The 15,438-nt window shown below is 33.3% G+C and overlaps 1 protein-coding gene across 1 annotated transcript in view; it reads right to left on the bottom strand.

The window, feature by feature from the left end:
- Nucleotides 1-2,021: 2,021 nt before the first annotated feature.
- The window catches only part of LOC118188125 (uncharacterized), a 32,633-nt gene continuing 19,216 nt past the window's right edge, over nt 2,022-15,438 (bottom strand). The window contains exon 2 of the mRNA XM_035358487.2: nt 2,022-3,468. Coding sequence (XP_035214378.2) covers nt 3,164-3,468 — 305 coding nt within the window. The 3' untranslated portion in view covers nt 2,022-3,163. The remainder of the gene's footprint in view (nt 3,469-15,438) is intronic.

Here is a 15,438-nt window from a genome sequence, read left to right as displayed (position 1 = left end):
ACTTGATTTTCTCGGCTTCCGCGGTAAACCACCAAATTATGTAAAAAAACGTGCTTTCACTTCTATTTGCCGAATCTGACGAAACGTTTGATAGCCTAATCATCCATTTTCTATTTAAACATTAGTAAAAAAATCTTGACAATTTTTAATTATGAATGAGGAGCATGCCGTATCGTATTTCCAGGAGAAAATTTATATTACCTCTCAGTCGAATATGCGTAAATGGCCACGAAATGAAACTATATGTAAACAAAAGTATGTGGTGACAACGTGAAAAGTTGCGAACACAAAAAGAGTATTCGATTGGACAATTTGGTTAGTGATTCCAGGATACCAAACCTAACAGCGTTGCATTTCATCTATATTTGGGCAGAGGAACTAACGTCACTTAAATGGTGCGACAAACAGCTCAACATCGGTCAAAGTAGCACGACTGATCGGAACAATTTTATGAACGAGGTTTGTTCGTTAGATTTACTACGACAATCTGATGGACGAATAGGTGGCCCTGGAAAAATAGTTGAAATTGACGAGAATTTGTTCGTGTGGTGAAAAAGCAACGCTAGCAGGATACTTCCTCAATAGCTTATATTCTGTGGGTTATGCTGTGAAAGCAGCAAATGCTTCCTTGTTCAAGTTACAGTCGGAAGCAAGCACACTGATGTCAACGATTATAGACCGCGTATTGGAAAGTAATATATTTAGATTGTTGGCAAGTCTATAAAACAGACGAGCTTGAAAAGGCTGGTTACAGCCATTTAACTGTGAATCACACATTTAACTGTGAATCACACATAAAACTTGTTGATCTAACAACGAGTGCTCACACCCAAAATGTGGAAAGAAAATGCCGAAACAAAAAGCAAAAGAGCACGGTTCGGGATCATCTAAAGCCGAATCTTTCTGAATTCATGTGCAAAAATCCTCTGGGAAAGATATGCCTTGGATGCCATGTTAAAACTAGTCATGGAGATATGAAAGCCGCAAATTATATGCGAGTAGTTTGCACTTGACGATAATCATGGCGCCATTTTGGTAACGGGGGTTATGAAAATCAAGTAGCACTAAAATTTCTTTTAAAAGCTGATAAGCTGATGTTCAAGGTTCAAGGCACTCACTGTGTTGCCTTGAACCTATTATTAATTATGTATTTACAGTGCACTAAAACTTGATTCGATATGTGAAATATGAAATGGATTAATGCAAAATTACTATCTACTTTACACAAAATTAGGCTAGTATATGAACATGTCTGATATTTCATGAATTATTAAGAATATGCTAAAAATTTCAGTTATGCGGGAAAAAACGAAATTTGTTCTATTACCGATTTTTCGAAGGAAACGCTTGTCGGCCGTTGACATACAGTTTACATTTACGTATCGTGCAATAATACTTGAGTTGCAATAAAAAAAAAACAAAAAAGGCTATGCAACAATGTCACTTCGGCAAACTAATTCACCTAAGCATTCTTTACTGCTAACCATCAAAATCTGGTATTTAAATCGGTAACTAAAATAATAATAATAATTTACGGGAGATCTGCCAAATGACTGCATCGGAATGTATTCGTGCTTCGAGGTTTTCTTATTATGGTCTCTTCCACGCTATATATCGTGATTCTCTGTTGCACAAAATGCATGGCTTATTACAGCAAAATCATATTATTCGCAATCAGATGTCGGAATTGCTATTAATGGAGGGATTGCATTAGCCGTTCTCTTTGTTAAGTAAAATAAACCTATTAGTGGCATTTTCCCTGCGGGCTTATTTATTTTCTATTTTTTGTCTACGTAAAACGGCATATTGATTAATTATAAATCAATGTTTAAAGTGCAGTAAGAATAAACACTTTTAGAGTAAAATCCTTGCTAAAAACAACATGTAAAAGTCAATATAAATTACCTAGTAGAAATAATATGCCATAACATTCAAAATATAACGGAAGTTTTACTGCGCAGAAAAGTACGATTTAAGTTTTTAAATCATATATCTACTTTAAAAAATTCACAAAACAAAAATATGAAGTCAAACTTTATTAAATACAGTAAAATATAATTGTGTGTGATATTCATAACAAATAAATTCGAAATTTGGACTGATATTTATTTCCTTTTTCATAAAATTAAGATAAGTTAATATATGTAGCATTAGCATATGGCAGGACTAGAATTTAGTTATATGTTTTAACCGTTTATTTACGTATATTCTCAGTTAGGACTCAAAAGAATTATTTAAATTATTTTTTAAATTTTACTTAATAAATGATAAATGATTACTTAATAAATGATTTATATCCATTACTTCTTCTTTCAAAAAATCAGAACTGATTTTTTGAAACAGTTTCTCTCTATAAGTATCATTATTTATTATACATCTATTTTATATCTAAGATTCTGAACATTCTAATTTCTCAATACAGAAATCCCAGGAAAGAAATCAAATAAATTTAAAATTCAAAACAAAATTACCTTGTAATTACGTAATGACACTGTAGAAGTTAGATTTATTTATTACTTAAAATCTTTCACTAATGAATTTGATTTGTAAAATAGAAATATGTCTACTATAAAGTATGTATGAGCTAGACATGAGGGTTGAAATGGCAAAGTAATAAAAAAAATGACGACAAACTATTTGTCATCGTAAAAATTGTAATTTTCGGTTGGCGATATAGTAAGATGTATAAAAAAATTAAGCATAATTGAAATCGAGTAAACCGTTAAATATAAATTTAACGATAAAAGTCTAATTACTTTTACTTTCAAATTCAGAAAATGAGTATTTCCCATTTACGTTTTGAATCTGATTATGTTTCCAAAATTGTGATCCTTAAAATTGTAAGAGACTACCTTAAAATTGAAAGAGATGCAGCAAAGTACATTTGCTGGAAATCTCGAACTTTAAAATGTCAAACATTTTCGCCCATGTGTGAATATAAACGATAAATTTGCCCCTGTTCTCTTTTTCATATAGTTTTTAATGTTTTCTACTTTGAGTAAATTAAGAACCATCTAAATACGTTTTGGTGCTTTAGGTAGAACATGTAAATCAACATGTTATGTTGTTAATAGGCACAACATGGGTATCATGATTATTCTGACTGTTACTTCCATGTGCGTTTCCATTTCTCACGATTAGTAAATACAGTTCTTTTGTAGGATCACGTCTTGCACCATTCACTGTGTCTCTTTTGCAACAGCAGTTGCCTCAGAGATTGAGCTTCTTCTCTGAGCGTTGCGATTTGTGCTCGTAAGATAGCATTTTCTTTCTCTAAGAAACATGCCCTCAGTGCAATCTCATCTTCCCGCGCTTTTCGAGCGTCGCGTGATTTTTTAGCCGCCATATTGTTTCTTTTCCGTCTTTCAAAGTATTTATCGTCCTTTTGTTCATCTGGAATTGGCCTCTTCTCACTTCGAGGACGACGAGGTAAAGTTGAAGCAAGAGCTCTTGAAATGACTGGGGAAGCTGCAATTATGAAAAAAGTCACATTAATTTAAGGGTTCTATTATGTTTCATTCATATATGATCTAATAAATAATAATTTAGCATGTCATTCTTAAAAATATTTCAGTTATTTACATATATATATATGAAACCTAAATATTAAGCAGAATTTAATACAGAGAGCTTTATAAACTAGTCATAAGCAACTTTTCAAGATATTTTAATTTCGTAATAAAATCCAAGCATTATTCCTTTAGAGTTGTTAAATTTAGGTGTTAAATAGAAAAATAAAGTAAATTTTATTTTCAAATTAAGTACTCTTGCAACCATAATTTCATAGTACGCGTTTAAAAATATTTTTATCTTCATTATTAAGAAATGATGAATCTCTACATGCGTCCGTCGACTTGTTTGAAATTTGGAGGCACCTAGAATCACCAGATTTAAACACATAATGTCCTGCACTCGGAAATGTGCATCTCCAAGCCCACATTTTTTAATTTCGAATTTCTTAAACTTTGTTCTAAACTTTGTGAAATTTTAATGAATATTTCGTCAACAAAGTCAGTGATTAAAGCAATTTTTAACTACCTGCAGAAATAATATACTTTTATCTTTAAATGCGCATTTGCTGCTCTTCGGCAAAGTGTTAAATATTATTTATTTCAAATTTTATAAAAAAACTCCAATGATTTTAAAACTATGTTTTGTTGCTTCTCGAAATAAAATGCTTTCATCTTCTATATGAAAGTACACTGCTATTCAGTGAAGCATTAATTATTTAATTATCTTTCAACTTTTCTTTTTCTGCTCTTGATTAATACACTAAGTGATTTGAAAGAAAAAGACGTAGTTCTTACTAATTTTTTAAACTTTTTTTTAAGTATGCGTCTGATTTTTTTAAAAAAGAATCGTATTAAATCATGATATATCTAATTACTAATTGTTAAAAGTATTAAAGCTATATTTTATTTATAAAATTGTTTTAATGTCAAATAGTTTGTAATTGATATAAATATTGTCATGAAGAGTTTAGATTCAATTGTTTTGCTAAGTAGACCGATGCTGCTAACCCTTAAGAAAATTCTTTAGTAAGGGCTTATTGTTGGTAACCGTTTAGCAGGGACCTTGATTTCGAAGACAACAAGTCTGACTGGGTTCTCAGAAGCAGACATATCAAAGGGTTTTCAAAAGTTGGAATCAGAACCCACAGCCTTTCTCTAGAAGACGTAACTGTGGTTCGAGCACAGTTTTCCAAAAGTGTGATCAGCGTCGTCTCCGATGAATGTACGGCAGAACAGGGACTCTACTATGCTTGAACTGAAACAGATCGTCAACCAAAGCTCTTCTCAAGAGATTTCAGCTCGAGCCATGCGCAGAGAAATATAGAGGATAGGAATGTATAGTCGGGTGCCTGTGAGAAAACCATTCATTTCTGCCCCACATGCAAGATTTCATTTGCAGTGGTGTTGGGAAAGAAGACACTGTTCATCTGAGGATTCGAAACGGATAATGTGGCCTCATGAATCACGCTACACCTTATTTTGCACTGATGGAAGACGTCGAATTTGAGAAGAACTCCATGAAGCCATGAATCTGTCTTCCCTTACTCGCACTCTGTAAGGGTCTGGTGAGAGTATCATGATGTGAAGCATGTTCTGATGGCATAGAAGTGGTGTCCAGGTGCTCTTCGAGGGTAAACGAACAGCCATGAGATACCTAGATATACTGGCAGATTAAGTGCACCCTGCAATGTTGCATCTTTACCCTGATGGCGACGGATACTTCATGGAGGATAATGAAATTATATATCATGCCAAAAGTGTTCAAAATTGGTTCGCTGAATATCAGTCTTACTTTCAACATCTTCCCTGGCCACCATATAGCCTGGATCTTAACCCCATAGAAAATGTCTGAGATATGGTGGAAAGACGCATCCGACAACACTTTGCTCTTCCATCTAATTTACAATATCTAAAAAGTTGCATAGCCAAAGCATGGAATTCTCTGTATGTAAATGCACTCCAGAAGCATGTAGACTCGATGCTCATACCAATCAGAGCAGTTATCCATGGAAAGGATGGTCCAATAAAATATTGATCTTGGGTTTCTAATTCATTAGCCAGTGTGTGTAAAATACTTTAAATAATTTTTTTCATTCCGACTCTTTTCAAAATATTATCTATAAAGAAGAGCGCCTGTTTGTTTGTGTAATTCATACACATCTGCAGTTTTATTCCCATATTGATTAAATTTCCCCCACTTGACCTCCAAACCAAGACAAAGTCACTGGTAGACACACAATTTCAAAAAGCCATGCCACTTGGACCACATCAGGACGTCTTACGTGCATGTCATCCATATTAGTTTCAGGTTTCTATTGTTATGTTCTCATTATCATTGAAAGTCATTAATGCTAAGCAGGTTTATTAGTAATTTATAATAAAGCGTTTATATTTTTTACAAAAAATAAATATTAATATTTCTATGCAGTTCTAATTTTGAAATTAGGTTACCCATCTTAGGTTCACGTTGCCGTTGTTGCGTGTTCTCGCTATGAGGTTTTTAATAAAACAATTTAATGGCGATGTGCTCATTTACTCTTTAGATCGGTGTAGTTCTGGAAAGTTTTCTGAATTTTCCAAAGCCGTGTAGAATCTTTAAAGCAGAATTTAAGTACTCAATCTATCAATTTTTCACGAATATTTCGAAAACGGTGAAGAACTCAAACAGAGTGGATGTTGATTTTCCGAAAGTTCATTTTCGAAAAAGAGGCCTAGTCGATAACAAAGCAACATCCGTTCATATTAAATTCGTTACATAAAGCAGTATTAATTGTAGACCGTTCTATAATTTTATTTGAGCTTGGTAAAATTTTGCGCAATTTACCTTGAACCAAAATAAGGGGATAATCACTGGCCACCTGAGATTTCAAAAAATCTACCCTGATCCCCTTAAATGAAGTCTCTTCATTCTGCGTAAAGTTCGAGCAATGCCGGGTACTTCAGCTAGTTAAGAATACATTAAAGAAATTGTAAAGTGAGCTGTAGTGTTCACTACAGCTAATTGTATAATATCTGTTGCACCTAAAATTTAGAATCGTTGAACTGAAAAGATTGGTTAAATTAATGTATGAAAGAAAAAGCAACATTTAAGTTATTATTAGAATCCTTAACATTTTTTGTAAAATTGCAGTAGTTGGACTCTGTGAAACGACATTACCTGGAATTTTCAATAAAATAATTATACATTTTTTTTTTTCATTTTTACTATTTTAAGCTACCCGCGCAAGCATCTAGTTTACTTAAAGCTTCGTATTGAAATTTGTTTTCTTTACTTTGCAAATACTTAGATATCACATTTTAACTGTAATAGTTTTGGCTCCGTAAAATTTTCCACGTATGGCACTTTCTTATCAAAGGACTTATTCTTATAAACTTTCTTAATTAATTTTATTTTTCTGTTAAGAAATTTCTTCACATAAAATTTACTACTCATTCATTCCAAAATAAACAAAGAGAATTTTACTAATTACAAATTACGGATTCCAAAATGAAATTCTTTATAGTAATCTTAATAGCTTACATTTCAACCTTACAATCCATCTCACATCAGCATAAAAAATGTTTCGTGTTATTAAAAAACCTATGCAATAGAATTCAGCCAAGTCTATGCTTTTAGTTAAGATTGCCGTCATGAAATTTAAGGTATCTGAAATTACGTCATTTGCAGTGAAAATTGGTTCGTTTTATATAATCATTGTTTTCTTTACTGTTTATTTAAGTGAGATGAGAGCACTTTGCTCAGCTGTACTATCAGGATACGAGAAAATCTCTGTGACTATGTGAATGCTATGAGTAGTCAGTAGCTGATTACTGAAGGATTCTCTCAACCATCAAAGATTTCTGTGTTAATAGAATACTACAGTAAAGATTTTTATCTATCCAAAATCAAATTTTGAATCTCTCTTTGTTCAGATAAAAGATTTGATCAGTAAGCTATTTTAAGAGACGGTAAAAATTTGAAATTTTTCACTTTAACACTTTCTTGGTTATCGATGTACCAGCCATGCTTCACTATGTTAACCACAACGCGATTTGAAGGTACTAAGATAATAATTCTAAAATAAAATTTTAACTGTCAGAGTGCTTTTACTAAGCGGTTTTCTTTTTTTGTTGTTGTTGTTACAAATACGAATCAGATACTGCTTCCATTCTATGAGACCTAAGATCTTTCATTTATCATTCGGGCTTCTTCTGAAATGACATACCAGTTTTTTACTGTGGCCAGACGATTTCATTAACGCGGCCTATTCGCCCGCTATCGAGTGCTGCATTTCAGTGACAGCATTCTATTGGCGGCCCAGTTTAGGTTGGTACAGTGAACACAAAGACCGGATACCTCATCAGTGGAGTCACGTCCTCATTACTGATGAGAGTCGTTTCATTTTGACAAATGATTCTCGGAGCCATTTGATATGGAGAGAGAAAAAGGCACACTTTCATCCCTCTAACAGCAGGGAAAAAGACCATTTCAGTTCCCGTGGCATGCTTTCATTGGAAGGCATTATGATGAACAGAGGAATGGAGCTCCCCATTTTCAACAGAGACTCACTTACCCAGGACCATTACTGTGATGAAGTTATCCACCCCCCATGTACGTCTTTTCCTGGCTGCCACTGGTCTCGATTTTGTTTTTATGGATGACAATGCACAGCCACACAGGACTGATGCTATTCAGGAACTCCTGGAAAGCGAAGATATCGTCAGAATAGACTGGTCAGCAAGCTTCACTGTTTTAAATCCCATTGTGGGATATTTCAAGAAGATTCCTGGTGCCATGACCTAACCCTCCAGAGAACACCATAAAACTGAATGCCTGTTAATGTTAATGAAACAAATGCTTGTTAACAAAAAAAAAAAATCCCATAATAAGGCTGTTTGGTTTGGTAGTCTTCCTCTTGGTAAGACATTTTTTGTACCAACGTCATTCTATCAATAAAGCCTTTTTTTCTGTTCATTCTGTACTGTACGGGCGTCCTATTAAATTTTTACTACTATATATTCCTCATCCTTTAAGTACTACTTTGTTACACTGTAGTATGAATTCCCACCCTTTTCCGGAATTACGTTCCAAATCAGAAACGTTGCTTAAGTTTTGTTCTCTGTGCTATTGATATACCGTTATAAATAGGCATTTCTAAAGTTCCCTTTGATAAGTAACATATACGAATTTAACAGCTATAAAAATATTTCTTAAAAAATTATATGTTTAATTAATTTATTACTTCTAGGTCGACATTAAAGAGTTAGGTAATAAAAAGAAAGATTTATGATCCTAAAGTCAGAGAACAGCTCTGTGCACATGTACGTTCAATGGCAATTTTTAACTCACAGAATGTTATAGTTGAATAATAGGTTAATTGTTTACAGCATGAATATTTGAAAAAATATAAGTCTACATCTAGTAATATTGCTACTTAATTGCAAGAGAAAACTTATCTGTGATATTTGCTGCAAAGGATAAATTCTAGCCACTAAGAAAAAGATACAAAATCTTGAAAGAATATTTTCCGTGCATTCGTATTTGTCCTGGACTTAACGCCATACCTCAGATGCAGAAGTGAATTTCAATGAGCTATTTTTAAATAATTCAACATCTACTTGATATTCGAGTAACGTTAACTGATGCAAGAAATGTAAGTTCGTTATGCATTATGACAGGCGCATGGTAGCGAGTTTTTGAGATAATTCGTTTTTATATCTTCTACGTGCGTTTCCTTTTAAACACGAAATACAAAGATAGGTATAAAAGGGGTGATATCACGTACCTACTTTCCAAATCGTAATAAAACTTACTCCAGAAATTGAAAGATGCGTGTTATGGTGGAATTTGAGACTCTTAGAAAAACATGCGAAAGGAAAAAGTGATCCAAGAGAAAAAGTAGTACCCCCCCCTCCATTTTCTAATTTGTTTCTCCGCCTTTGCTCTGGCTTTCACGCACGCAAGTATATATAATACCTATTTGTGTGAGTTGTATTACTTATCAATGGATACATACATACATATATATATATTCGTGTGTTTAAGATGAAATTTTAACTTTAATACTCTCTAAAGTCCCCTTTTTAATTTGATTCCTTCTTTTAATTAATAATTCCCTTTCTTTTCCAAAATTATAAAAATGCTTAGAATAAATCTTTCTAATCTGTGTCATCCTAAAATTTAGACTTATTATAGTGGCAAAAGTAATAAGAAGCCTACAATGAAGAATTTAGAATTTATTACATTATTTTTTTTAATTCTAAGTCCCTGGGTTGTCTTTCCGTTCTCGCAATTCAATGCAATTACATTTATTCAGCAGGCATATAATGCATCATCAATAATTAGAGTTTCCATTTCCTTTTGAATAGTTTTGATATAAAACAAATAATTCACTAATAACGCTTATTATAAATGCAGAATTATGTAGAAATAAAATGGAAAAATTTGAATTCTGTACGATAGCATAAAAAGACGTACTATTAATAATATGTAATTACGGTTACATCGATAAAGTGGCATCGAGTAATTGCGGTCAGGACTACATCGAGAAAGAAATCTTGGAATGATGCAAAAAGTTGATAAAAAAGTAATTGAAGTTGTTTTTCTGTTTCAGATTCGTAATAATGGAAAATTTTACTTTCTAAATTCTTAAACGTAACCAAATTATCTTTCTAAATTCTTAATCATAAATTGTTTTAGTTGTTTATGTCTTTGTCTTTTATAACACATAGACTTCAAAGTCTGTGCGGGAAATCTACACTGGTGTAAAAGTTAAGCATATTTCGTAAAATGGAGGAGAATGTGAGTAAATATTAATTAAATTGTTCAAAATCACTTGTGAGTAATCATTGTTTGAAGGTGAAACAGTGTACCTATGCAAAACATTTAAGTCGACGTCATCATGATCAAAACCTGTTCGCAAGTCAGAAAGAGTATAAAACCGTTTCATGTGCCTACGTAGCATGTTATGTACAATTGTTGTGCTGAAGAGGGAGCTAAATCATCAAAAAGGCCGAAGGATGACAGAGAGATGCCAACTGAACATGTTTTTGAAAGGAAGTATTTTGAAATGCTGAAATGTGGACGATCTCAAATTCTCAATGTGCCTCAGCGTGTGATCTCAAAACTGTGGTAGAGGTGTCACAGTACGAGAGATGTTACTCAACGACCAGTAACAAGTTCTACCAAGAGTAACAATCATTCGTGAAAACCGATATTTGGCAATAAGTCAGAGGTACAGCCACAGGAGTACGAATTTCGAGGCAAACTGTTTACATGTAGGTCTGTATATATGTAGTCAGAGGTCTGTATATCAGAAGACCAGCTGTTTACATTCCTCTCACGCCTGCGCATAAATACGCTAAAACATCAGCACTTTGTTGAGTTAAACTAGAGCTTGCCGGAGTGGGTCAATGGGATATTCAGTGACGACTCCCGTTTTACTCTGAATGCACTCGTCGGATAACGATATGTAGAGAATGTGGAACTCGTTCACTCAAGAAACATCACAAAAAGATTCCATCAAAGGAAATCTTGGTGTGGGCAAGCATAATGCTGGATGGCCACACAGATTTCCACTTCTTTGATACAGGGTCTGTTACTGCTAAAAGGTACAGAGACAAAGTTCTTGAACCTTATGTTTGCCTCTTTCGAGGTAATGTAGGTATTGTAATCATATTCATGGATGATTCATAGATTTCCCTTGATATTAACTTGAACATCAATTATGCTTAACTTTTGGACGCTAGTGTATAAAGAGAGGAATTTGATGAATTTTTTATTTGAACTTTTTTTACGTTATTAAACAATTAATGTGAAATTAAACAAAATCAACTTTAACCTTAATAGATTTTGTACAAAACTCATTATGCATAATTCATTTAACAATAATTAAGCATTCAATTAAAAGACAAATTAATGATAAACAACTTAAATCGACTATATAAATTTTCCCTGGGGGCTGGGACATATGTGCCCCACACGATGATGTCATTAATTAAAGTTTAAAGAAATTTAATCTAGTGCGGAGATTTAAAATTTTTTACATAATGCGGAGCAGACAATTGCAGACTCTATCGACTTGTTTTTCTCTACTTTGCTGGTTGAAGAGCTAACTAAATGGCTACGATATATAAAAAAATTAGTCTTTAAATTTGCCATTTAGCATCAAATTTTTAAACTTTAAGAGTTATTGAACTTATTTCGAGCGCTGATTAGACCCAATCCCGTTTTTCCCTGGGCAAAGGTATAGAGACATGTTGCTCCCACTATAAGCAAAGCCCTTTCAAATGACTACGAATTAAAAAAAATTACCCCGTTTTGTATCTAAGCGAACAAAATATGTCATAAATAAGGTGATTTTAGCATTTGGAATTTTTTTGATAAAACGTTTACAAGCCAAAGGGTGGGACACATATGTCCCAGCCGTTAGTTAATGGTGGGATACATTTGTCCCACACCTAGCAATCGACTATAATCGATACTATAAGCACACCTATTGTTCTGGAAAACTTTATTGTATGAAATAGATTTGCATCGTATGGTACAGGGTAAAGCATACCCAATATTACACATTGGGCATCTTATATTTGTTCTTTTCTCTATCTTCATTTGTGTACAACGAGCACAGCAGCGCCTTGATTTTCCAACTACTGAAAGATGATCCCCAACATACAGGAGATTCTTACGGTCGTAATCCAGCAGTAATTTTTAAACTTTTAGTACTACCTATACATCCCGTTAGTAGTCAAAGGTTAAGGTTCTTATGAAGTCAATAAAGAGTATTTAAAAAATCCTAATTTATAATACACAATTACCAACGATTTCTAAAGCATTTGAAATGATTGTGCATTAAGTGTTACGTTTTAATTACAGTATGCAAATATCAATACACCTGGTTCCTGATATCAGTTACTTCAGTTAAAAATTTATAAGTAATGAATAGGCATTAATGTCATCTTTGAGTTTAGCATAAAAAATGGAATTAAGTTTTTTCATCTCATATTATTCATGAGGCTGTTCTGCTGAAGACGCTATATTCAATTTGCACGATGAGGATAAGAAAGTTTCCGTGTAAATTAGATTCTAAAGGAACCCAGCTGAGAATGCTATAATGGCTCTTTTCTCTTAAGCGAAATTTTCTTTCTTTTAAACTCCAGTCTTTTGGGGAACGTCATTAAACACGATACCTCTAAAGAATAATCCTTCGAAAGAATCAAAATCATCTAGAACAGTACGTGATCTTCTTAAGTTTCGCTGTGTTTCATTTTATTTTTCTAACTGCAATGTTATTGGCCAAGTATAAAGTAATGAGCTATTTTAGAGGTAACCCTAATTTGTAGCAAAATATTGCAAGATTATAGCATTAATATTTAAAATTAGCCAAATTGATATCATGTTTATTAAACATACTTTTCAATGGATTTGCAATTTCAAAATAACTTTTTTTTCAATCCTTAAATTACCTAGTATGTAAAATATCTACAGTTTCATACATTTAATAGACAAAATACTTTGGAGGGAAAATTACTTTGTTTGCTTTTCTTCTCTGTTTCATAAGATGATAAAAATACGAAACTGCAATCACGCGCTCCTGTTTGCCTGCTAATTCATGTATCGTGTTATCGCTAGAAGTTGGTCTAAGTTTTAAGCACTGCAACAAATCAAACAATGACATACACTTGCCATAACAAAATATATAATAAAATGCTTAATGCCCAGCTCCTAATAAGCCACCAGGGGCTCATCAAAGTCACTTTTTTATGTTGTGATTACAGTCAGGAGGCTGGCGTCACGTGTGATTATAGGTGACACGCGCCTCAGCGTTGGGTCACGCAGCATGACATGGTGATTTGGTCACGCGAAACAAGAAATGATCTGCGCTGGCTTTCACTCATAACGGTAAACAAAATCATTGTTGTTTATATGGGGTCGATTACATATTTTTCAGAATGAATATCGTAGTTTTGACCCTAGAAATATAACCTTTAAGTATTGATAAATTTGTTAATGATTATTCTCATAGATGATTGACAATTTCTGCTGGCATTTTGAAATAAACAGTAAAGAAACTATTTTTTTTGCGCTATTTAATAGACATAGGGGAATATTGCATATTTATTCAGTCACGAAGAGCGGATGCAGAAATTTATATTAAGAGCAATTTTTTAATTACAAATGTTCATGGGACGTGAAGGAGCAAAGGCTATTGCTTATTATTATAAAAGCAAATACTTTTTAATTTGCATCAGATTGTTTTAAATAATAGTCACTCACAAAATATCTCTAAGCGTTATGCGCAACAAAATCTTTTACTATAATCTTTCGGCGAAGAGTAGGAGAAGGCAAAAGAATTCCGTCTTGTTTTCAAAACATAATTCAACGAAATCTCTCACTGCTATCACTTCTTTATAAAGAATACCTATAAAGATACCCAGTGTTTCTAATAACGTAACCGTGAAGTAGATTTAAGCATCTCTCAGACATGTTCTCTAGATAAGCATCTCCACGGAACATGCTCTCTTAGAGGAAGTTTTGCTGAAATTAACCTTTAATTGTATGATAGTTATTTCTGAACTATGCTTCTTTTAATATACGTTTATGAGTGGGAAAAACCATATAGCTAACGATGCAGATGTAGAAAAAGATTGAAAAATAAGTTAATCAGCATGAATAAGAGATGGTGCAAAAATTTCCTTCGCAAACTTATTTAAATGACTGGATACTTGCAACTTAATGCAGTCATCCGGAAATTCTAATATCCATCGGTCATTTAGTCGTCTCATCCCCGATAGCGTTGTTCAAGATGCTTCACAGGGGGCGATTGATTTTACACCTACAAGAATTCTGAAGTTTCGTGCCAGTTTTTATAGTGAAAATTGGCACGAAATTGCAGAATCGGGGACGGATCCGTGGCCATCCACTCTTCTTTTCTTACCACCAAATCTCTACAGAGAATTTTTGGTTCGGCAGTATTTTGAGTACCCCCGTGCCGCACAGACATTGCACACTTACAAATATCCAAGCCTTCTTCAGGACTCCAATCTGAGTCCAACATTACAGCAGTAAGGAGTACTAACCACTATACGATTAGGGTGGCATTTCGCAAATTTAAAAAGTTCTGGCTTATTCATAAGTATCCCTATGCAGTCTAGGATTAAATGAGCTGTCAAATCATCTGTCTAGTTGTTAAAATTGATTTACTTGTCCGTGTATCCATCGTTTTCACTATTTTTAAAGCAAACAACTCTAAAACCTCAACTGAAAGATGTCATGAATTTTCACTAAGGTAAAGAGAGTTCTTACACAAGTATCTTAGAATATTTTTGTTCATATTTAAATATGTTTCTTGTATTTTATTATGTATATATATACGATATGCAACATATTCGAATTAAGCAATTTTAAATATGAAATTTATATACGAAATTAATATAAATATTAAAATCAATTTTGATATAAAATTGATTTCCTGGCGAGTGATAAAAATCATTCAACATAATATGATTATCGATAAATTATATTTCCTTTTATAGGTATAGAGTAAAATTTCCTTAAGGTGACCCCCTATGGCTCCAGACGTGTTTGATTTTCTGTAGAGGTGATCGCCATAGAGAGGTACGGTCAACGTCGGTTTTTATTTATGTTCTGAAAATTGCTGGTCATTTTCAGCAGTGAAACCTACCGTTATTAGCCCTTGTTAGAAATTTCACTTGATACAATAATATAAATAGCTAAATAATTTTATTTCATTTCGTAAAGATAATAATTAATTTTGAGGGTATCGTTGTAACTTTTTCTTCTGCAATATGGTGACGACCCCTAATCAGCTGCACACTGCGGCTAATTCTGCCGATATTTGTATAATAGCTTTATGCTATAAGTCCGCTGTATTGCGTGACTAACGGGAAAGCAAATCTCTGCTCGAGGTCGAAAGTGATATGTATG

This window comes from Stegodyphus dumicola, chromosome 5 (genome assembly GCF_044657685.1).
Source record: "Stegodyphus dumicola isolate Sdum_Otavi_A_Nest chromosome 5, ASM4465768v1".
NCBI classification, from domain to species: Eukaryota; Metazoa; Arthropoda; class Arachnida; order Araneae; family Eresidae; genus Stegodyphus; species Stegodyphus dumicola.
This window is presented reverse-complemented; position numbering and strand designations above follow the sequence as displayed.